The 24,958-nt window shown below is 42.4% G+C and overlaps 1 protein-coding gene across 3 annotated transcripts in view; it reads right to left on the bottom strand.

Annotated features, from left to right (window-relative positions):
• Nucleotides 1-24,958, bottom strand: part of LOC139247727 (folliculin-interacting protein 2-like) — a 126,124-nt gene that overhangs the window by 28,679 nt on the left and 72,487 nt on the right. The window contains exons 4-11 of one of the 3 annotated variants that reach the window (XM_070871781.1): nt 21,267-21,367; nt 20,639-20,710; nt 13,618-13,718; nt 13,442-13,531; nt 6,338-6,409; nt 5,761-5,896; nt 4,470-4,671; nt 3,802-3,890 (exon numbers count right to left, since the gene is read on the bottom strand). In XM_070871781.1, the coding sequence (XP_070727882.1) occupies nt 3,802-3,890; nt 4,470-4,671; nt 5,761-5,896; nt 6,338-6,409; nt 13,442-13,531; nt 13,618-13,718; nt 20,639-20,710; nt 21,267-21,367 (863 nt within the window). The remainder of the gene's footprint in view (nt 1-3,801; nt 3,891-4,469; nt 4,672-5,760; nt 5,897-6,337; nt 6,410-13,441; nt 13,532-13,617; nt 13,719-20,638; nt 20,711-21,266; nt 21,368-24,958) is intronic. The other 2 variants (XM_070871783.1, XM_070871782.1) reach the window with 2 other exon arrangements.

Here is a 24,958-nt window from a genome sequence, read left to right as displayed (position 1 = left end):
TTCATATTTTTAAAATGAGAGTTGGGAGAGCCAAAGTCCATGGCTTGAGCTTGGCAACAGGCTGAAGCAGGTAGCATTGCTCAGGCTGGGGTATGTCATATCGAGATAGTGGGCTTAGATAGGGCATGAGAGCAGATCCAGTAGAGCTTGCAAGTCAGTGAAGTCAGAATGGGGGAAAAGAAGCAGCCAGGTTAGGTTCAAGCCAGGAGGAAATGGATGTATGGTGTTTGGGCTGCTATGTAGTGAAAAGGAAGAAGTCCAGGATCTTGGACCATGCAAATGGTGTGAAGGAGCTGGTTTGTCACAGTACAATTCCATGTATTGAGGTACATTGGAACCACTCTGGCTCCTGGAAGTTCCAGTTCAGTTGCTTGGCATCTATCAGAGGAGCGTACATAACCGTAGATGGTTGCATCTTGTCCGAACAATTGAGAAAAACGACTTTGCATAATAATCGATTAACAAAACTAGAAAATAACCAATTAGAAAAAGAGCACGAACAGATTTAAACATTTAATCAACAAGGAAGATTGATGACAGCATGACAGATGACACCTAACATACAAGTGAGATTAGAAATTAACTATACACACACCACAAATTTCACTAAGTGACAAAGAAGTTTAAAAAAGGCGAGTTGCAAATTGCTTCCTGGTATTGTACATTATCCAGTCCATTTGATGATTGGCTACAATGAATTCTACAGGTCGAATATCCCTTTATGAAAACACAATTAACTAGAGACGACCACGAAGCCTGGATAGACTTCAGTGGAATAGATTCAAGATAACTGTTCCAACACTTAAACTATGGGCTCAATTTTCCTCATGCCGTTTTTTGGCATATTGCCAGAGTTACACCCATTTTTTTCTGGCCCCAACTAGTCCAAAGAAATAAGGACTAAGTTTCCCAGTTCTATTTTTTGAAATTGGCGATGTGCAGCCTGTCCTGTAGCATCGGAGGCTGGAGCCTATTGTCTGCACAGAAAAAACAACGCTCCCCTTTTTGCGCATGAGGGGAAAAAAAAGGACATTGACGTGCTTGCTGTGGGCGCGCATGCCCAAGTACAGCTCGATCTGCATTCGGCCATTTTTAAAGAACCAGTTATGAGAGAGAACTTTAATTTTCATTGGAAAAATCGGAGCTGCAATACATGATGCAACGTGGCTCAAGGACCAAGAATTTCTTACATGATGAAATCGAGGCACTAGTTACTGTAATTGAGGCGAGACAGCACGAGCTGGACACCAGTGGAGGTCACATAAAAGTTTCACTAAAAGAAATTAACACTGGAACCAACTTGCAGAAAATTACTGTGCAATGGTGACCACCCCGAGGTCTGGAGGCCAGTGCAAAAACTAACGTAAAAAAATCATAACTGAGTTACGCTGGCGCACAATCTTTGGGAAAACTTGGATTTTAAAATTTAGGCCAAAAAAATAGCGCCATTCACTGAAGAAAATTAAGCCAAAATATTGGTGCTCTATAGCTCAACAAGTTCCTCTAGTGAGTGAACTAGCCACACAGACCAAAAGGATCCAGGATTACAAGTGTTTAATGGATTCCAGCCAAGGCAATGGTAGAGTGCTGTAACTGGGCTCAATGCCCCTGGATTAGGAAGAGGAAATTTGGTCAGTGTTCTCACTGCAAGTACCTCGCAATCCCTGCTACAAATGTACATTGTGTGGATGTCAGAGGTCAGGACAGATTTGGCAGTCAAATAACCTGTCAATGTTCACTGTTGATGCCACTTAAGCAATGCACAAAGAATTATATCCAGTAAGGAGAGGAAGAAAAAATGTGTGTTAAAAACCAGAGCGCGCTATATACAGTTTCAGCAATCAAGGTTCCAATGTCACTTTCTTTTTTTGGTCTTCTCAATTACATAAAAGTAACATGCACATGCACGCATGTGGCAGCGACAACTACTGGGAACCATGCCCGATTTGTTTCCTCACTTGCCCAGGACAGGGTTAGTTATGGTGCTTCTAGCACGGTCCGAGCTAAGATCAGCCAACTCCGCACCAGACCAGAGGTCAGAGGTCAAACAAGGTCATAATTTAGTCAGTTGCACATAGCACAGTAGATTTACCAGAGTCTGAACCATTATGGTGCAGAATATTTATGAGAAATATGGAATTAATGCTGCTGATGTCATCCATTACTAGTTAGTTAGATTTAAAGACCATCTCCCACTAATTTTCTTAAAAAGTATCAAGGTCATAGTCAGAGTATACAAGAGATTCACCAAGATGATACCAGGGAGGAGAGACTAGTGTAACAGGGGCTTATTTCTTTAGAACAAGAAAGTTAAGAGGAGAGCTAATGGGAGGTATTCAAAATTATGTGGCTTTGGTGATATAAATTGAGAAACTATTTCCACTGGTCAGTGAGTTGGTAAACTAGAGGCAATACATTTCTGTTCATCAAAAGCATAAAATGAAAGGATGCATAGAATTTTACAAGTTGATTCTGGTGTTTCTTCTCTTTGGCAGTCCCTCGAATCGTGGATGACATGCTTCCACGCCAAAAAGGGATGAGTTCAATGAGTTCACAGGTGTTTCAATGAAGGACCTAATATTCTCGGTCCCAAACTGCATATTGAAGGGTGGAAGATGCCGGTGTGTGGATTTAAAAAAAAAACATGTGGCGGCCGTTGCACATCAGGCTTGACAGAGCTTGGTCTTGGTCCAGGGGCAAGGGTTAACCAAGACGACTGGACACCAGCTCTACTGCACGGACCTAGTGCGCACACATATTCGCAATGTGGGCTGGCCCGTGTTGCCCCTAGGCCCACACGTCATCTGGGCCCCGATCACATCGTTCTGCAATCTCTTGCTGCTCCTTCGCCCCTCCTGCTGTACCTGCCCACGCTCCAATTACCGACCTCTGTTATGGTGACGTCCAATCCAGTCGTCCTCTTCACAGCCATCACCCTCCCGGACCAGCTCGAGCTGTACCTTGCAGTGGCATGCCGCCACGGTGCCCATGGCCCCAACCTGCCGCTGATGTTCCCACGAAGGTCGGGGCTGCCACGCTGCTCCCAGGCCACTGCTCGTCGCTCCTTTTATGGCTCCGACCTGCTGCTGATGTTCCCACGCAGGTAGAGGTCGCCACGCTGCTCCATACGTGCCTCCTCCCACCTTATCTCATCTCTGCGTATCCTTCTATTCCTTTCTCCCTTATGTACCAATGCCCCACCAGAAACAGTTGAAGCAGAATTCATAACAGGATTATAAAATAGAGATGGCTTAATATTTGATAAAGTAAAATTAAAAGATGTAAATTTACAGCTCTTTGGAAGCCGACTCATGTTCAATGGGCGGAGCTGTAAAATTCCAGAATTCTAAATTAGATGCAAGACTGAGGCAGGTCACCAAAGATTGTCTGTCCAAAATAATGATAGGGAAAGTGTTCAAATATCTTGAGCCAGGTTACCACCATGCCCAAGACTCAACCTATTGAATTTTCTTCACTCTGCAAATACCTCAGATCTCGTTAAAAAAAAAAACGAACCAATTTTAGGTTAGCTGCAATCTTTGCCACATCTCAGCCCCTGGTTCAGAGGGAATAGTTACAAATTTCTTATTTTAAAAAGTTATTTGTAGATTATCCTTTAAGGTTACCACAATATTTGCTGAGTAATTCTAGTAATAAATTAGTCAATGCAGGAAATCACACACTAATAATTCCAGCCTGAGATTTACATTTCACAATTATTGTTGGGGGGGTGGCCGGGGGGAGGGGAGCAGTGCCCAATTGCAGATAAACAAAGCTACACGAATCCCTTCAAAATCTCACCTGAATTCTCCCAGGCCCTCCATTACCTGGCTGATGTAAACCTGTACTCTCTGACTAGATTCTGCAATCTTTCTGCAGGAAATCATTGCCTATCAAAAAAGAAAAGCTTTTAACAAATACACATCAAGACCTCATGCATTACACACTGTGCTCAAAATGACAGGTTTCAGTGCTGATAAATGGGACATTTCTGCCATTTTATTACTCAAACGTCTGCAAGACAAGTGCTGACAAAGTAAAACTACCTCACTCTGCACTCAAGGCATCTCAACCCAAGATATGAAGGATACCTTGTGGTGAAAATGTTCCTATACTAGCAATCAGCATAGCTTTGCAGAATATCATTTAGTGCTATCTGTGGGCAATTCCATGCCATGGAGTCACGATTAATGCAGTTGAGACTATCCGATTGTGCAAGGCCTTACGAGAGGGAGAAGGGCTTTTTCAATAAATCCAGAATGGATTCAACACAGAAATGAATGCAGGCACGCTGGAGATTATACAGATGCAGCTTTACTAAAAATATATTTTAAAAGTCTATTAACAGAGTGGAAAAAAATTAACTTAATATGCAAACTTGGGGTAATCACTAGGCTTGAAATGACATCCACCAATAAAATTAACATAGATGGAGAAAAATTGTGAGTAAAATAGTAATCGCTTGGTACCTTCTCAATTGCACTCTTCAGCTTGTTCAGGTGAGTCTCAAAGAGAGGGAAATGAGAGAAAAAGAACTCCTGAAAAGTCTTGTTCTCCTCTTCCTTTTCCGGCAAAGAGAAAACAACACTGATGGCAATCTTCTTCCTCCGGACCATGTGAGGATTGGAAGTATAGCTCTCATCTGCCACACTGAATGTCTCCTCAGTCGACCTTGTAATAAGGACACGTTAAACCAAAATCAGTCATTCTGAACACATGAATATATGAACACATTCAGTTCTGCACCAGTAAGCAGGGTCTCCCCAATTGTAATTGAAAAAAGGTTCAGAGCAGAGATCAGAAAGTATTTCATATAACTTGCTGTTCCTGATAACAGCTTATATTTATATAGCACCGTTAACATAGTAAAACATCCCAAGGCGGTTCAGAGGAGCATTATCAAACAAAATTTGACACCGAGCCACATAAGGAGATATTAGGACGGATTTGGTTAAAGAGATAGGTTTAAAGGAGTGTCTTAAAGGAGGAGAGAAAGGTAGAGGCGCAGAGTTTTAGGGAGGGAATCCCAGAGCTCAGGACCAAGGCAGCTAAAATCAAGGCCACCAATTGTGGAGCGATTAAGAGAGAGATGCACAAGAGGCCAGAATTGGAAGGAGCACAGATATCTCAGAGTGTCGGGAGGGGGTTACAAAGATGGAGAGGGACAATGTCATGGAGGGATTTGAAAACAATGTTGAGAATTTTAAAATGGAGGCGTTGCTGGACTGGGAGCCAATTTAAGTCAGCGAGCACAGGGGAACAGGACTTGGAGAGAGTTAGAATATGGGCAGCAGAGTTTTGGATGAGCTCAAGTTTATGGATGGTGGAAGATGGGAGGCCGACCGAGAGAGCACTGGAATAGGCAAGTGTAGGAATAACTATACAGTGCAATCCCAACAGAATCGATTAGAAATATCAATTTCTTTAGTGTTATAGGTTAGATTATTTCCAAGAACCCACACAGCATCGTGAAAATATTTCCCAATCTCTACTATTAATAATACCACTTTGAAGAACGCCTCTGGTGAATATGATTTCCCCCCCCCCAATTTCCACATATGCCCTCCCTCTGAAAGAGATTGCTGATTTGTAGGCAGTTTTACATTGTAGGCATTCAACATGATATGCGAGCCAACTTGATTAGTTTTAAAGAAATGTTTTAATTCGCCACAGTATTAAATAGTTTCTTCTTCGGATATCTTGCTTTACCTAGATGACTAATAATATCCTGCAAGGTTACAATACAAACTTTACGCTTACCACCTGGGGAAAATGCCATTTTCAAGACTGGTGGTCTGACTGCGTAGCCAGCGCCGCTGAAAACTGCTGGCACAGCTACTGGAAAAGGAGGAATTTGGAGAAGGGAACGGTGTAATTAGCAGACTGCTCAGGGATGCTGTAAGGTGAAACAAAAAAAATCAAACGGCTAGGATGCACTTCAACAACAGAATGTTTCATACAATGTAAAAACACAAATTACACAGCATAACACTACAAAACCACAAGTCTTTTTCCTACTGCACCAGCTTCTGAAATAGAAAGTAATTTCATCAAATTGAGGATTAAAAATAAGGAGCTTTCCCACCTCAAAAAACAAAGTTCTGTAAATGCCTTAGATACAAGCAACATATCTTTTAACTAGTTCACTAGCTTCAGCACATCATAAGCTTTTATTGAATTAAAAAAAATTGGTGAAAAGCCCAATTGAGAACAGTTTAAAAAAAACAATGGATTACTTACATTTTGGTTTTAAATAGATTTTTTAAACTTACATTCATGTGTCTAGAAAGTAAATGAAATACATAAGCAGCATTTCAAAAAAAATATATATATATACCTGATCGTGCTATGCCACTGTCTCCATCTTCATTTTGACCTCGGCTTGGCATATCTACAGGCGTACTATGAGCTGTAAGCAGAAAGTTTCATTAGGACCTTCACAACTTTTTTGTACTTAAACTGCAATTCTGGTCATAATTCACATTGGTTATCAGCAGTTAAATAGCCACCTGGAGGAGGAGACTAGAATTAGTAGCAATAATAGGAGATACTTTTAGATCATAAGTATTAGTATTAGAGGGGGAAAAAAACACAACTAGCAACACATTCAGATCTCTAGTACAATGGTCTAGTTTTTGAAACTCATCTAAGACACATAAATGTTTCAGTCAGAGCTCAGTTAGCTCCTTTACAATTTAGACATTTAATGAGAACATAATCCCAAGACATTTCATTATTTCACAGGGGGCTATTGCTATGATGCTATGTAGAGCATGCTATACTATGCCCCCATCACTTACCCTGCTTATTCGACATCCAGTACAAGACGAGTAGAAATTTTCTCCAATTAAATATTGGGAAGACCGAAGCCATTGTCTTTGGTCCCCGCCACAAACTCCAACCCTCTCTCTAGCATCTACTGGAGGCTAAACTAGACTGCCCTTTAATCCTATATTTGACCACGAAATGAGCTTCTAGACACATATCCGCAGAATAACTCAAACCGCCTATTTCCACCTCTAACATTGCCCACCTCTGCCTCAGCTTTTCCGCTGCTGAAACACTCATCCATGCCTTGATTAACTCTAGACTTGACTACTCCAATGCACTCCTGGCTAGGCTCTCACAGGGGAGTGGTGGAAGGGGGGGGGGGGGAGAAAGAGAGAGGAAAAAAGAGGAAAAAAAAGAGGAGAGAGAGAAAAAAAAGAGAAAAAAAAGAAAGAAAAAAAAGAGAGAGAGAGAAAAAAGAGAGAGAGAAAGAAAGAAAGGCCGGGGGGGGGGGGGGGGGGGGGAGGGGGAAGAAGAGAGACAGAGATGCGGGGGAAGAAAGAGGCAGAGGGAGCGGGGAATGAGAGAGGCAGAGCATGTGTGTGTGTGGGGAAAGAGGCGCTGGGGGGGGGGGGGGGGGTGGTGAGAGGCAGGGAAGAAGGGAGAGGGGCCAAGGCAGAAAGGGGCTTGAAGTGACATCGTTGGAGTGGATGATACCCAGAAATCACAACACTGTCACTATTCACTTCATACCCAATAAACCTGTAAGCAATCCGTACACAATGCCTGCCCCACTGATGGTGGTGGGGGGGATGCACTTGCACTGGTGTAAGGCACTTTGGCTGGGGGAGGCATGCCCTTGGACTGGGGCAAGGCCCTTGCTGTCTTCTGGTGAGCTCTGACTTCCTGAAGCAACAGAGGACAAAGTGGATCGAGTTTCAAATTTGCAAAGTCAGTGCGACCTTGGGATGGCCGGTTCCAGTTACACATTCCTGTGAAAACATCAGGGTTTGGATTCTGCTCCAAGGGGTCCAATCAGAAACAAAGGGTGGAGCAGGTCGGCCATTTTTGCAGCACAAATAAGCATGTCCTTCATTTATATACAGCTTAAGTTCAATGGCTCATTTGGGAGAGAATTAAGTGGAACAGCATTCAAGTCCTTAAGCAAAGAAAGCAGTCATATTTTCAGTCTTTAATACTTACCCTTTTAAAGTATTCTTGTGCATGTGTATGTCCTACCTGTACATGGAAGTATATACCAATTCCCTTCCCACACCAGACAACCACCCACCCCACAAAATAGAGCATTTCTAAATTTCATTATGGAGGTGGTTCCTGCACAAAACAGACAGTGCGGGTCACATGCACCAATCTGTTACCATGGTAACTCACAGGAAGTAAAAGCAAGGATTTTAGAGCTACATTCCTGGAAGGCTTCGGTAATTGTACTATTTTAATTTAGCTGGTTAACAAGAAATAAAAATAAACTTAAGATATTCAAATGCACCAGGATCAAATAGGGTAACTACTTTCATCAGTACAATGATTTTCAAAGCAGCAGATGCATGGTTGAAAACCGTAAATTTAAGACAGATTTGCAGAAGTACTTCTTTACACAGAGTGATCAATATCAAGAAAGGATTTCCAGGAGCAGAGGCTGTGAACTCATTTAGGAAGCAGCTAGGTACATGGTAGATTTGGTATCCTGGAAGGATTAGATCAAATGGACTTTAGGGCTGTTTTCACCAAAACCAATCCTATAGTCTGGCTATGATTCTTTTTCTGCTTTTCAGTCACAAAGTGATTTACAAAAATTAGCTCCTGTTGAGTGTTCATTAAAGAAGGGATTTCCTTATCCACTGTGCTAAATACTGATTTGAAGCAGAGTAGTGAAGATTCAATGGTATGAAGTTTGGGCAGGTTCTACAATGGGCAAGCAGATTACAGCCTAGGAGAAAGTTAAGTTACCCCTATGGTACCTCTTTGCAGTTGTAAACCAAATGAAAATACTTTATTAATTGTTGCAGAATTAAAGTAATTGCAATAACAAATATCACAAATTAGAGAATGAGGGCAGTTCCATATTTCTAACCCTGCTACTGGGCTTTATGACATTGAGTTTCCACTTCCCAGTTGGGAGGTAGAACTAGACTCATGACTGACAGCTACAGAAATGAAGTCTTGGTTGCAGCAGTGTAATTAAATACGTATGCAACTAAACTTCAAAAACATAAAACATCTCCATGGAAGCTATAACTTTACAAAATACAACTATGAAAATTCTTCTTGTGTAGAACAATTAATTGATGGGCAGTGAAATCTGGCTTTCATTTTCACAACTGCTTTTGAATTTATATTAAAGGAATTCATGTAGCTTTAAAAACAAATTATTAAATTATTGCATTATAGGCTCTACAGCAAATGCAACTTTTAAAAAAACTGGCAGTACACGTCAGTTGTGTGTTTTTAATCCATATCTCATTTGCATTACATTGCTGGTTGCATTTGTGAACACTGAAGAATTCAAGGTTAGACGACATCTTAATGCTTTTTAAAATCAATTCCTGTCTTGCCACAGCTCTTTCCCCCCACACCCATTACACAAAAAGAAAGCATGCTTCATTATTTTAATTTTACAATACCAACTCTGCTAACAACTCAATTGTTCAAAGATATGAGATTGACACTGTAAATGTGACAATTCTGTTGCCTTAAAACTGTTCCAGTCTCTTCAAATGCTGTCCAAACTGAGATTTTGCTTTCAGTGTCTCCTTTACAAGCCCCTGAATGAATTGCACTCAAGCCAACATCGAAGTTGAAATGTGGATTAGAGCGGTACGACTGATAGTGCTAGTACCAAATCAACAGTGCACAGTCAAACCTTGTCTTTCGCAACGCTGTGTACTCAACAACTGACATCTGCTCCAAGAAACAATCACACAAATGAGGTCATTATGGGTCTTGTAAATAAACATTCCAGCAGTGTTTTCTTTTTAAAATATACTCAAATACTCAGTGAATCACCCTGACTGAACAAATAATTAGAATCAGCTAAAACTCACCTAGGAAGAGTTACATTTATAGACATTGGTGAGCACAAAAGTTTGGGCTAATTAGAATCATTCAACACTGATTTGTAAAGAGGGCATCCTTGACTAACACAACTGAATTATTTGAAGAAAACCAGAGTGTGATGGACAAAGGGAATGGAGTGGTTGTGCTATATTTGGACAAAGTGCCACATAAAGTGACCTGTTCTGAAGATTTAGGTTACAGTTTTGAAGGCAAAGTAGTAGCATGGACAGAAAGTGGAGTGCAGGATAAATCTAACCCAATTACTGATCCATCAGCCTCCTCCCAATCAAAGTGATGGAAGGAGTCATCAATAATACCATCAAGTGACCGAATTACCAATAACCTGCTCACCAATGCTCAGTTCGGCTACTGCCAGAACCACTCGACTCCAGACAGGGATGCAAAAGCTGACTGCCAGGGGAGAATTATTGGCCTTGACATTAAGGTAGCATTCGACCAATTATGGCACTAAGGAGCCTAGCAAAACTAGTCAATGGAAATCAAAGGGGAAATCCCTATAGTGGGATAGTTAAGCAATACATTGATTTCAATATTCTCATCCTGGTTTCAAATCCCTCCATGGCTTCGCCCTAATCTCCTTCAGCCCCCGCCCCTCCCACCACCACGGACGAGATTCCTGCGCTCCTCTAATTTTGCCCTCTTGAGTATCCCTGATTATAATTGCTCAACCTTTGGTGGCCGTGTCTACTGTTGCCTAGGCCTTAAGCTAGGGAATTCCCTGCCTAAACCTCTCCACCTCTCTTTCCTCCTTTAAGATGCACCTTAAAACCTACCTCTTTGATCAAGTTTTTGGTCACCTGCCCTAATTTCTCCTTGTGTAGCTTGGTGTCAAATTTTTTGTCTTACAATATTCCTGTGAAGTGCCTTGTTAAAGGCCTGATATAAATACAAGTTGTTGTTGTTGTTGGGGCAGGAAAGTAGAGTTGAAGTCGAAGATCAGCCATGATTTTGCTGAATGGCAGAGCAGGTTCGAGGGGCTGTATGGCCTACTCCTGCTCCTTGTTCTGTTCTTGTATTCTTGGGGGGATTGTTCTATGAGGAGAGATTTGAGTTTAGAAGAATGAGAGATGATCTCATTGAAACATACAAAATTCTTACAGGGCTGAGCAGGGTAGATGCAGGGAGGATGTTCCCCCTGGGGAGTCTAGAACCAGGGGTTACAGTCTCAGAATAAAGGATTGAGATGGAGAAATTTCTTCACTCAGAGGGTGGTGAATCTTTGGCCAGAGGGCTGTGGCAGCTCAGTCGGTGAGTATAATCAAGACGGAGGTCAACAGATTTTTGGATATTAAGGGAACCAAGGGATATGGGGATAGTGCAGGAAAGTGGAGTTGAGGTAGAAGATCAGCCATGATCTTATTGAATGGCGGAGCAGGCTCAAGGGACCAAATACTCCTGCTCCTATTTCTTATGTTCTTATGTTCCATTCGCCTGTTCTGGTGTTCTAGTGGCTGGAGGGATACCTGATGCCAAAGGAAGGTAGTTGTGGGTGTCAAAGATCTGTCATTACAGCCTCCAAAAAGAAACTCACTAGTGGAGTTCCTTGGGGACGGTTTAATCAGCCGATCTATCTTTAGCTACTAGATCAATGACTTGTCATTGGTAAGGTCAGTAGTGGAGTTGTTTGCTGATTCCACAATGTTCAGTTCCAATCACAATTTCTCCAATAACCAAGCTACCCTACAGCAGCACCTGGAGAACATCCAGACTTGGTCTTACAAGTGGCAGCTGAAATTTGCATTATACAAGTGCCAGACAATGACCATCTGACGAGAGAAAGCCCAGTCATCACCTCTTGACTTTTAACAGAGCACCATCGCCAGGTACCCCAGCATCAACATCCTGGAGGCCACCGCTGATCAGAAGCACCAGCCATATCAACACTGTGGCTGCAACACCAAGGCAGAGATTGGGTACACTGACAAATGGCTCACCTCTTGACCTCTCAAAGCCTCACCATCATCTACAAGACTAATCAGGAGTGTGATAGAATAATCGCTACTCATCTGGATGGGTAGCAGCCGCAACAACACTCAAGAAGCTCAACCCCTTTCAGAACAGAGCAGTTTGCTTTATTGGTACACCTGGCATTGGACTCAAAATCTAACCCCCTTCACAGTGGTTGATCTACAGAATGCACTGCAGCAACTCATCAAGGTTACTTCAGTACTCATGTTCAGTGAGCCACCTTCACTGAATAAATAACTAGAATCACCATTGGTGCACTTCCTTCCCCCGTGATCTCCAACATCGATAAGAACATGAGCAGCAATGTCATGTGGAAATGATCACCTCCAACTGCTCCTCCAAGTCACGCCATCCTGAACAAAACAGATATTACCATTTCTTCATTGTCACCGAGTCAAAATCCTGGAATTCCCTATTGAATAACATTGTTGTGATGGTCCTCCAACAAGGACTGCAGGGTTCAATGAGAAGACTCAACACCAGCTTCTCAGGGCAACAGAGAAAAGTAACACATGCAGCACAAGAAATATTGCTTGACTTTTAAATATTGTGATTGACCACTGCAAAAGTCAAGGATATCAGATGAATGAATATAAATCAAAACTACTATAAAAACTAGGGCTGCATTCACTAGATCACACAAGGCTAAGGGGAATGCAATATGTTCAAAGTTTTGAAAAGGTCTGAGGGATAAATAATGATCATTTCCATTTGGGCGACAAAACTTAGGATTAGTTCCAAAAAATTGAAAAGGGAAGACTTTTTTTTTTAAAAAAGGAAATACCTGCAGTTACTAGAATATGAAATGCACAACACTGGTAGCTATTGGAACAATCAAGGCATTTAAGAAAAAAATTGATAAATAGTTGAAGAGGAAATATTAAAGGATACAGGGAAAATTAAGTTATCGATAACTCCAATATGGTGCTTGCCCTGGCATAGCCATGATATGCCAAATGGCCGCCTCCTATGGTGAAATCTGTATTAAACAATCCAATCTAAGTGAAAAAATTTATTAAGCCAACAAAAGAAAATGCACTCAACATGCAGAATCATATAATTTTTAAAACTGTGTCAAGTATTTTATAAATTCAGCATCATTAGTAAGTGAAGCTCAGATCTAAGCAGTGCAATTGGCGAATATGAATTTGTTTCTTCCCCTGTCCCATATACATACATGGAATATGTAACTTATACATTGGTTAGCCACACAAGCAATCATTACACATTTGGAGATTATGTAAAACTGTGAAGCAGAGCACCGTCATTTGGAGGCAAAAACTGAAAACCACACCCTATTATCAATCAACCCACCAGCTAAAACTATTGTTGAATGCACAGCCTAGGAATACACAGGCAGAATTCATTAACTGAAAAGAATTACCCATTATGTCAATCATTTCGAACATGCTCACAAATGCATCATATTCTTGGCAATGTCTTTTGTGCATGAAAAATGGGAGCGTGGTCACATCCGGGAACATAATTTATTAAAGCAAAACAAGAATTTCAAAACCTTCTGCCTTTGTATTCTGCTTTGCATCATAACAAAATGGGACAACAACGTGCTTTTGTGTGGTCCACACTGTGCTCAGCATTCCACACGAACCTGCAAAGAAAGAAGCGCTCCGGATGAGTTGGAGCGGGCCTGGGTCAGTGGGACACAGTAGCAGTTTGCTGCCACAAATCAACAAACGACCTAATGATAAAAAAAAGATACCAGTGACTACAATAATAACCACACAGAAAACACAAATTGTAATAGAAGTTTGTATCCACCCTTACCCAGGTTATTGCCAGCACGATAGTTACTGCCACCATTCTGACTAGGACAGGGCTTTCCAGTGGTGTTTTCTTGGTTGATGTATTCAAAACTATCTTGCAGCCTACAAAACATTGGTCCAAATAAGGATAACGTAGAAAAGCACACAAAAGGCATATTTCTGAATTGGTATAGATATTGATTAACAAAGTAATTCTAATGGCTTGGTTGGTTACATGTGTGTGTAACTGATCCATACAAGCTGGAAATGTCTCTGGTTTGATCTACAGTCCATACGGAGTCAGAAATGCCTGCCTTAAAATTTATGAAGAAAATATCTTAGATGGTGCTCTAAGGCTGGTCAGAAATTAAGACAACTTTTTGTCATCAGTAGAAAGGAAGTATTCTCATTTTAAGGCATCTATAGTGATGGACAGTTTAAGATGTCAAAGTGTTTCACCCCCACACCCTTTAGCTTATAAAGCAAGGCAGTTTTCCTTAAATTGAGGATTTTTTTTTTAAATAATGTTTTTTTTCAGCTCACAAAAGTAGTTTTAGTTACAAGTTAACTTACTCACAAAAGCTTTCAAAATGTAAGAATCACAGTTAAAAAGAAAGAAAAGCTGCCTGATAAATTGGAGACGAATGTGAAGGACTTAAGAGGAAATAACCATAATACCATAAGCAACACATTAAAAAAAAGAGATGCAACTAACACATTGTAGAGATATCAAAACAGTTTGCTACAGAGCAGGATTCACCTTGAACCAAGTGTGTGATTAGGAGCAAGGGTGGTATGCCTTTCTACTTATACAATAGGCTTAGATAGAAATCATAAAGTATTGTACTGGTAAGCTGCCAAACAAACTTAAAAGACTACCGATTGTACAGTTTAATACCAAGTATTGAACTGACTGAGGGGCAGGATGTTAAATTGATTTCAGCCGCGGTTTATTACTGTAATGTTAAAATGAGTTATGGCACTTTATCAGACATAGCTACATTATAACAAACTATTGTAACAACCGTTCACTATGAAGCAATCAAACCACAAATTACGAGTAACTGAATTGGGAAATGTCTGTGTAATCAGGGACTTTGTTTCCCAGGCATTCAATTGTCCAATGATGATCCATCTAGCATTGAGGGCAGGATGGCTAAACAATTTTCTTTAATATGAACAATTGTTTCCTTTCACAACATGTTAGCAAGGAAACTAGATGTAAATGAGTACTGGACCTAGATTTTAGTAATGACCTTGATGCGTGATCAGACCTCCATCTTATGGAGCATCTCGGAAACAATGACCATATTATTAGATTTAACGATCAAAAAACCAAGGCTACTAAAAATTTAATGCAGACCAGATTTTAAGAGGGCTAAATATGCAAAGATGGCACATGATTTAAGCAAGATTGATTGGGCAGTTTTACTAGGCAAGAATAACAGCAACACTGAAGATAAAAGCTATCTTTATGCAAAAGGAAGCCATGTATAGTCCTTGCATTGAGGGCAGGATGACTAAACGATTTTTAGGTAATATGAACAATTGTTTCCTTACACATGTTACCTAGGGCACATGGTAAAACAAACCAAATTGGCTAACTGGTCATGCCCAAAAGACAAATTAGACTTAAGCAGAAATACTTACAGGCTTAAGGAAAATAATTCTCAGGAGAACAAAGGTAGGTATGAAGTCAGCTCAAAGTAACAAAAGTGGCTATCTAAGCAACCAGAAAGGACACTGAAGAGGTCAACGGTTCGGTGTGATAATAGCCAGGCCTTTTTCAGTTATGTTAAGAGTCAAAAGGCTATTAAGGACAACCGAGGGATTCTTCAGGACACATTCAAATGAGCTCCCAGGATATAGCAGATGTTTTAAATGATTACTTTGCATCAGTCTTTACTACTAAAGAGAACGCTGGATTATCAATAAATCATAGGATTAATACTATAATTGAAAGTGTCAAAGAAGATGGGACAAGATAGCTGCGTGGTTAAGGCAATTGGCTGCTAATCCATTGTGCTTTGTAGGCGTGGTTTGAATCCCATCCATGACAATTATTTGAGGCATCATGCAAGGCTCAGTGGGTAGCACCTTGGCCTCTGATTCTGAAGATTGTGGGTTCAAGTCCCATTTCAGAGACTTGAGCACAAATTCCAGGTTGGCTCTGAGTGAACACTACACTGACTGAGGTGCTGTCTTACAAATTAGACGTTAAAGCAAGGCCATGTCTGCCCTCTCAGATGGTACTATTTGAAGAAAAGTGACCTGGCCAATATTTATCCCACAACCATCATCATTAAAACAGATTGTCTGGTTGTGTATATGTAGAAATTGAGTCAGGATAGGATTTGGCTTAGAGTTAGTGTTCCCCACACTTAACTAACCTGCCATTGTCTCACAAATGAATTAAAAGCACTTTGGAGAGGTATTGGGATTTGCCAAAAGCCTCGGAGCCATGTGCCAGGTTTAGGCACCATCTTACAGAGCTGAGGGACAAGAAAACGGACAAAGAAATACCGAGTGAAGATTCCACAGTAACATTGAACATCAGGACCCAGCCACTGCTTCATTAATGTAGCTAACATGAAAGGGAACCCAAAAGGTCTTCTGTATGCATAATAATAGTAAAAGGGTTGCCGGTGGGGCCAATTAGGGACCAAAATGGAAAACTATTGTTGGAGGCAGAAGGCATGGCTGAGGTACCAAATGAGAACTTTGCATCAGTGTTTACCAAGGAAGAAGACTTTGCAAAAGCTATGGTAAATGAGGTTTGCTGGGATACTAGAGGAGATAAAAATAGGAGGTGGTACTAGAAAGGCTACCATGGATGAGTCATCCAGTCCAGATGGGATGCATCCTAGGCAACTGAAGGAAGTAAGGATAGAAATTGTAGAGGTGCTGGCCACAATCTTCCAATCCTCCTTAGATACAGCAGTGGTGCCAAAGGACTGCAAATTTTACACCCTTGCTGAAATAGGAGAAAGAAGGATAAACCTGGCAATTATAGTCCAGTCAGTTTTATGCCAGTAGTGGGGAAGCTTTTAGAAACAATAATCCCAATAAAATTAACCACTTGGATAAGCATGGACTAATAATAAATCCATGCTGGCTCTCCTTTAAGGGCAAATAATTTTTGACCGACTTGAGTGAGTTTTTTGATGAGATAACAAACAGGGTGGATGATAGCAGTGCAGTTGATGTGTATACGGTTTTTCAAAAGGAGTTTATTAAAGTACCACATATTAGGCCTTTTAAGCAAAAGTGGGGCAAGCAGCATCATGGATACAAAATTGGCTAAGGAATAGAAAACAGAGGATCCAAAACTGCACCCCTCTTTAAAAAGGTCCATTACTGCCTCTAAAAGATGGTAATGGGACAGGAAGGCCTTTCCGACGGGGGGGGGGGGAAAGGCGGATGGGCCAACCAATCCGAAATTGCCCCGAGCCGGGTGGTGGCGGAAACAGGAGCTGCCGCTGCTCAATGCCTCCGACAGTTTTCCTGGCAGGAAGCTATCTGTGGCTGGGCAGTGCGTCCGCCCTTAAAGGAAAGGGCTCACCGCTGCGGCCACAATTTAATTTTAATTATCGGCCTACTCTGAAGTCGGTCCGACAATGGCAGCCACGGGTTTGGCTGGGCCGCCAACAGGCAGCCTGGCCCACCCCCTCTTGGGTACCAGGCCACTGGCCTGGCCGAATCCCTCCCTGGTGGCCCAGTGGGCGCCACTAAAGTGGCTGTAGAGCTCGCAGCAGCCCTCCCCTTTAACTGAATGGGAGGGACGTTGCTATGAATCAGCGCGGCGCGGAAGCCCCGCTCCCAAAGCACTTCTGCCCCTCAGCCACCTGGACAAATTAAAAAAGTTAGAGGCCAATTTCCCTCTATTCCACGCCCCATGGATTTGGGCAGAGAATATTTATTTAGTTCGAATTATCTGCCCCATTTGGGGTGGGAGGGCAATTTCAGCCCCAGAGTGTTGTGGTGAATGGCTGTTTTTCGGACTGGAGGTTCAGTACCACTGCTGTTTTTGATGTACATTAATTACTTGGACTTGGGGATACAGGGCACAATTTTGAAATTTGCAGACAACACAAGAGTGTAGATATTGGATTGGATAAGGAACTGGTTGCATCCCCATAGAAGGTAGTAATTAATTGCAATGGTTAAGTCTGGGAACTAACCACTAATGGAGTCGATGAGGAATTGGTGTTAAGAGTTGTAGCTCTTCATTTTTATCAATGATTATAGATCGTGATATAGATGACATCAGGGGAACTATTTGCATGTTTGTGGACCACACGAAGATACACGTGGGTGCAAGTACCTTAGATGAGAAAAATATAGATTGCAGACATAATTGGATGTGGCAGGGGAACAGGCCCACATCAGTTACACGGTTTTTAACGTAGAAAAATGTAGCATAATGGATTTGGGTAGGGTCAACTTCAAGCACATGCACACAATGCTAACCTTTATTATAAGAAATTAGGAGCAAGAGTAGGCCATACGGTCCATCGAGCCTGCTCCTACATTCATTAAGATCATGGCTGATCTTCGACCTCAACTCCAGTTTCCCGCTCGATTTCCATATCCCTTAATTCCCCTAGAGACCAAAAATCTACCTAGCTCAGCCTTGAATATACTCAACAACTCAGCATCCATAGCCCTTTTGGGTAGAGAATTCCAAAGAGTCACAACCCTTTGAGTGAAGAAATTCCTTCTCATCTCAGTTTTAAATGGCCGAACCCTTATCCTGAGATTATGTCCCTTACTTCTAGACTCTTCAGCCAGGGGAATCAAGCGCTCAGTATCTGTCCTGTCAATCCCCCTCAGAATCTTATATATTTCAATGAGATCACTCCCATTCTTCTAAACTCCACAGATTATAAGCCCAATCTACTCAATCTCTCCTCACAGGACAACCTTCTCATCTCAGGAATCAAGCTAGTGAACCTTCGTTGCCCACCTCTAAGGCATGCATGTCCTTTCTCAGACAAGACAACCAAAACTGTGCACAGTACTCCAGGTGTGGTCTCACGAAAGCCCTGTCCAATTGTAGTAAGACTTCCTTACTCTTGTACTCAAACCCCCCCTCGCAATAAAGACCAACATTCCATTTGTCTTCTTAATTGCTTGCTGTAGATCCATGCTAACTTTTGTGTTTCCTGTACAAGGACACTTAAATCTCAACACCAACCAATAGTTTCTCACCATTTAAAAAAAATTCAGTTTTTCTATTCTTCCTACCAAATTTCCCCACCTTGTACTACATCTATCACCTTAATGTCCACTTAACCTATCCCTATATCCCTTTGCAAGCTCTTTGTGTCCTCACGGCCTAATTTCCCACCTAGCTTTGTATCGTCAGCCACCTTGGACGATGCAATGTATCCAAGTCATTAATATAGATTGTAAATTGTTGAGGCCCAAGCACTGATCCTTGCGTCACCCCATTAATTACAGCCAGATAACCAGAAAATGACCCATTTATCCCTACTCTGTCAGTTAACCAATCCTCTATCCATGCTAATATATTACCCTCAAACCCACGAGCCCTTATTGTGCCCAGCAACCTTGTATATGGCACCTTATTGAATGCCTTTAGGAAATCCAAATATACTACATACACTCCTTACCCTTTATCTAGCCTGCTAATTGTACCCTCAAAAAACGAATAAATTTGTTAAACACGATTTCCCTTTCATAAAACCATGTTGACTCTGCCTAATCTTAGAACCATAGAAATTTACAGCACCGAAGGAGGCCATTCGGCCCATAATGTCTGTCAAAGAGCTATCCAGCCTAATTCCACTTTCCAGCTCTTGGTCCGTAGCGTTGTAGGTTGCAACCCTTCAAGTGCATATCCAAGTACATTTTAAATGTGATGAGTGTTTCTTCCTCGACCACCCTTTCGGGCAGCGAGTTCCAGATCCCCACCATCCTCTGGGTGAAAATATTTCTCCTCAAATCCCCTCTAAACCTCCTACCATTTACTTTAAATCTATGCCCCCTGATTATTGACCCCTCTGCCAAGGGGAATACGTTCTTCCTATCCACTCTATCTAGGTCCCTCGTAATTTTATACATCTCAATTAGGTCTCCCCTCAGCCTTCTCTGTTCCAAATAAAACAACCCCAGCCTATCCAATCTTTCCTCACAGCTAAATTTTCTCCAGGCAACATCCTCGTAAATCTCCTCTGAACCCTCTCTTGTGCAATCACATATTTTCTGTAATGTGACGACCAGAATTGCACGCAGTACTCTAGCTGTGGCCTAACTAATGTTTTGTATAGTTCAAGCATAACCTCCCTGCTCTTCTATTCTATGCCTTGGCTAATAAAGGCAAGTATCCCATATGCCTTCTTAACCACCTTATCCACCTGTCTTGCTACCCTCAGGGATCTGTGAGCATGTACTCCAAGGTCCCTCTGTTCCTGTACACTTCCCAGTGTCCTACCATTTAATGTGTATTCCCTTGCCTTGTTAGCTCTCTCCAAATGCATTACCTCACACTTCTCCGGATTTAATTAAATTTGCCACTGTCCTGCCCACCTGACCAGTCCATTGATAGCTTCCTGCAGTCTATAGCTTTTTTCTTCATCATCAACCACATGGTCAATTTTTGTATCATCTGCAAACTTCTTAATCATACCCCCTACATTCAAGTCCAAATCATTGATATATCCCACAAAAAACAAGGGACCAAGTACCGTGCCCTGCGGAACTCCACTGGAAATCATAAGTGCCCTGTTACCAATTCCTCAATAATGAATTCCAGCATTTTTTCCGACAATTCATGTCAGGCTAACTGCCCTGTAGTTCCCGGTTTTCTCTTTCCCTCCTTTCTTAAATAGGGAGTTACATTTGCTACCTGAAAAAAAGTGATTCACTAAGCTTAGATGTTTGAATATTACAATTGTCAATCACCATATGCACCGAGCTGATGTATCTGAAGGGAGGTTTGCAAAACTCCACATTTTAAAATCACGAGGTAAAAATCATATACGTCATTCAAAGTAGTGTCACAAGTAGTAAAACCTTACAGGTTTGAGCTTCCACCAGCACTGCCCATCCTGGCAGAGAAAACCTTGCTGATCATCAGCTGAGGGGGAGAGCTAGAGAGAAAAAAACAAGTACAATACTTGTCACCGCAATAGGTCAATGGCTACATTAGTGATCTGCTAGAAATTCACACCAAAATTATTCTTACTTTGCAGTGTGACCTTTTAAAAAAAATTGTACAACTCCATAATTTGTATTTTACCCAAGAATCTTCAATCAATATATGAAGTCAAATCATCAGAAATGCTCACACTGATATGACTGATGAACCTACCATCTCCATTAATTTGCAGTATTTGATCAAAATATAGTACTCCATTTCCAGCAAGCACTGTTTTGTAACAGAGGGTATTTTTTATGGAATTTAAATTTCCCATGGAGAGCACAACAAAATCGAGAACATGACTATCACTAAAGTTAATGAAAAAAAAAGAATGCCCCAGAGTGCATCATAATGAACTGCAGTGTGAATACACGAGCATGAAGCGAAATTTAGTGAAATAGCCATTTTCATTCAAAAATTAAATGAATCTTAATTGATTGATTCAGTTGCTCCATTATTGTAAATGCAGTGCAACAGAATTAGAAGGCCTCAGGTATGTCTCTTACCGTATGTGATGTATTTTCAATGTCGAGCCTTTGTAACTCATTGCAACAGAGCCAAACATCATTTCTCCGAGCATGTTGACATCAGAACCGGGCCGAGAATACTGCAAACAAGAGCCCCCATGGACAATACTGTACATCATTCATGCAGGTCAACAAATGCAGCAGAAACTTGTTTCCAGTTATAATGCTTTTATACCTCATTAGTACAGGTGGAACCTATAACCCAGGAGTGAAGAACCCCCGCTTGGTGTTCAAATGGATTCTGGTTCACACTTTGATTATATTTACAGCTTGAATTAGAGGACCAAATTTATGATAGGTGGCCATATCCTACAAAAAACAGGCACTAAAACCAAATTCATTTATATTTCAGACAAAACAGATCAATTGTAGGGAGGGGGGGGGGGGGGGGGGAAGAAGAGAGAGAGAGAGAGAGAGAGAGAGAGAGAGAGAGAGAGAGAGAGAGAGAGAGAGAGAGAGAGAAGAAAAAGAATGGGAAATCCAACCAAAAGCACAGCTAGAATCGAAATAAAATTGACTATTTAAAAAAGGCATAATTATCATGTTGTATGGACAGTAACCTGACCCAATTGGTAACGCAAATAAATGTAAGCATTTACACATATTCATCATTTGTTTTTGATAGTAGATGTAACCAGGTCAGGACGTGTTTGCTTAACGAGTGGTTACTCAAAAAGGAAATCAGAAACGTCATCATAGCAATCCCTCGGAGTCGAGGATGACTTGCTTCCACTCTAAAAGAGAGTTCTCAGGTGACTGAAGAGTCAATGCGGGAGCTACAGTCTCTGTCACAGGTGGGGCAGACAGTGGTTGAAGGAAAGGGTGGGTGGGGAGCCTGGGTTGACGCACACTCCTTCCGCTGTCTACGCTTGGCTTCTGCTTGCTCTCGGCGACGGGACTCGAGGTACTCAGCGCCCTCCCAGATGCTCTTCCTCCACTTTGGGCAGCCATGGGCCAGGGATTCCCAGGTGTCGATGGGGATGTTGCACTTCATCAAGGAGGCTTTGAGGGTGTCCTTGAAGCATTTTCTCTGCCCACCTGGGGCTCACTTGCCGTGTCGAAGCTCCAAGTAGAGCGCTTGCTTTTGGAGTCTTGTGTCGGGCATGCGGACGATGTGGCCTGCCCAGCGGAGCTGATCGAGCATGGTCAAATGCTTCAACGGGGATGTTGGCCTGAGCGAGAACACGGACGTTGGTGCGTCTATCCTGCCAATGGATTTGCAGGATCTTGCGGAGGAAGCGCTGGTGGTACTTCTCCAACGTGTTGAGATGTCTGCTGTATATAGTCCACATCCGAGGACGGGTACCACTACTGCCCTGTAGACCATAAGCTTGGTGCCAGATTTGAGGTCTTCAAAAACTCCCTTCCTCAGACGATCGAAGGCAGCGCTGACACGCTCAAGCCAGTGTTGGACCTCGTCGTCAATGTCTGCCCTCGCTGACAGTAGGCTCCAGGAGGTATGGAAAGTCGTCCATGTTGTCCAAGGCCTCGTCGTGGATTTTGATAATCGGGGCGGGAGGCTGTGCTGTGTGGCGGAATCAGATTGGTGGAGGACCTTTGTTTTACGGATGTTTAGTGTAAGTAAGGCCCATGCTTTCGTACACCTCGGTGAAGGTGTGAACAATGACTTGGAGTTCGGCCTCAGAGTGTGCGCAGATGCAAGCGACGTCTGCGTACCGTAGTTGAATGACCGAGGATGGGACGACCTTGGATCTGGCCTGGAGATGGCAGAGGTTAAACAGATTCCCATTTGTTCTAGAATTAAGCTCCACTCCAGCAGGGAGCTTGCTAAGGGCCAGATGAAGCATTGCAGCAAGGAAGATCGAGAACAGAGTTGGTACGATGACACAGCCCTGCTGGATCCCGGTCCGGACGTGGATTGGGTCTGTGGTGGATCCGGTGGTCAGGATCACGGCTTGCACATCATCGTGGAGCAAACGGAGGATGGTGACAAACTTTTGAAGGCAGATGAAACGGAGGATGCAGCACCATAATCCCTCATGGTTGACAGTGTCAAAGGCCTTTGTGAGGTTAAAGGCAGCCATGTACACGGGTTGCATAGAAACATAGAAAATAGGTGCAGGAATAGGCCATTCGGCCCTTCGAGCCTGCACTACCATTCAATAAGATTATGGCTGATCATTCACCTCCGTACCCCTTTCCTGCTTTTTATCCATACCCTTTGATCCCTTTAGCCCTCTTGAATATATCCAATAAACTGGCATCAACAATTCTCTGCGGTAGGGAATTCCACAGGTTAACAACTCAGTGAAGAAGTTTCTCCTCATCTCAGTCCTAAATGGCTTACCCCTTATCCTTAGACTATGTCCCTTGGTTCTGGACTTCCCCAACATCGGGAACATTCTTCCTGCATCTAACCTGTCCAGTCCCGTCAGAATTTTATATGTTTCTATGAGATCCCCCCATATCCTTCTAAATGCTAGTGAATACAGGCCCAGTTGATCCAGTCTCTCCTCATGTCAGTCCTGGTTGGTGCTGTTCCCTGCATTTCTCTTGTCGCGTGGTGAAGATCATGTCGGTTGTACCCCTTGGTGGGCGGAATCCGCATTGCGAATCTGGGAGGAGCTCTTCAGTCACAGGGAGATGATGATTGAGGAGGATTCTTGCGATGACTTTCCTTGTGGACGACAGCAGGGAGATTCCTCTGTAGTTACCATAGTCAGATTTGTCCCCTTTTTTGAAGATGGTCATGATTACGGCATCTCTCAGATCTCCTGGCATGCTCTCCTCCTTCCAGATAAGAGAATTGAGGTCATGTATTCATGCCAATAGTGCTTCCCAGCCATGCTTTACTGCTTCGGCAGGAATTCCATCTGCTCCTGTTGCCTTGTTATTCTTCAGCTGACGGATGCCCGTTTTTAACCTCATGCCGGGCTGGGGTTGTGTTGAGATGGTGGCGGGTAGCATTCTGCGGGATGGAGTCAAGGACACTCATGTTGAAGACAGAGTCTTGGTTAAGGAGATCTTCGAAATGCTCCTTCCAACGAGCACTGACTGCATCTCTGTCCTTGATGAGTACCTCATCGTTCTTGGCCATAGGTGGTCTTGACTGCGCTGAAGAATTCACGCACGTCGTGGTTGTCGTCTATCAGCTGGATCTGCTGTGTTTTCTCCACCTACCATCTGTTTTTTAGGTCGCAGGTTTTTTGTTGGACCTCGGCCTTCAGCCGTCTGTAGAGTTGCTTTCTTGCTCTCAAGTGGGTTGGTGTTTTTAAATTCAGAAATGCCTTGCACTTGCAGCTAATTAGCTCCTGGTCATCATCAAATCAGTCTTAGCGTTTCCTGGTCGAGTGACCGAGCGTCTCTTCGCAGGTGCTGATTATGGAGGCCTTGAGGACAGACCAGGCGCTGTGGACACTCTGGGTCAACGGGTACCGCCAGGATGGCAGGGAGGCGCTGGCTGAATAGGGTTTTCTTATCAGGGTCTTGGAGTGCTCCAGCGTTAGAAATGTAAACGCTCAACAAAAACTGGCAAGGTAAAACAAGAATTTCATGAAAAGGAAAATTGGGACCATTTTACTTTTGCCATTTAAAATTAAGAATTGAAAAAAAATTGGAGTTCGTTTTCTCCCATCCCCCAAGGCAGCATTTCAAGTAAGTATTTGAGCATTGACAGCCTTACAAAATCACTCATTTATTTTTAAAAAGGT

Source organism: Pristiophorus japonicus, chromosome 2 (genome assembly GCF_044704955.1).
Source record: "Pristiophorus japonicus isolate sPriJap1 chromosome 2, sPriJap1.hap1, whole genome shotgun sequence".
NCBI lineage: Eukaryota > Metazoa > Chordata > Chondrichthyes > Pristiophoridae > Pristiophorus > Pristiophorus japonicus.
Note: the sequence above shows the minus strand (reverse complement) of the source record. Positions and strands in the feature narration are given on the sequence as shown.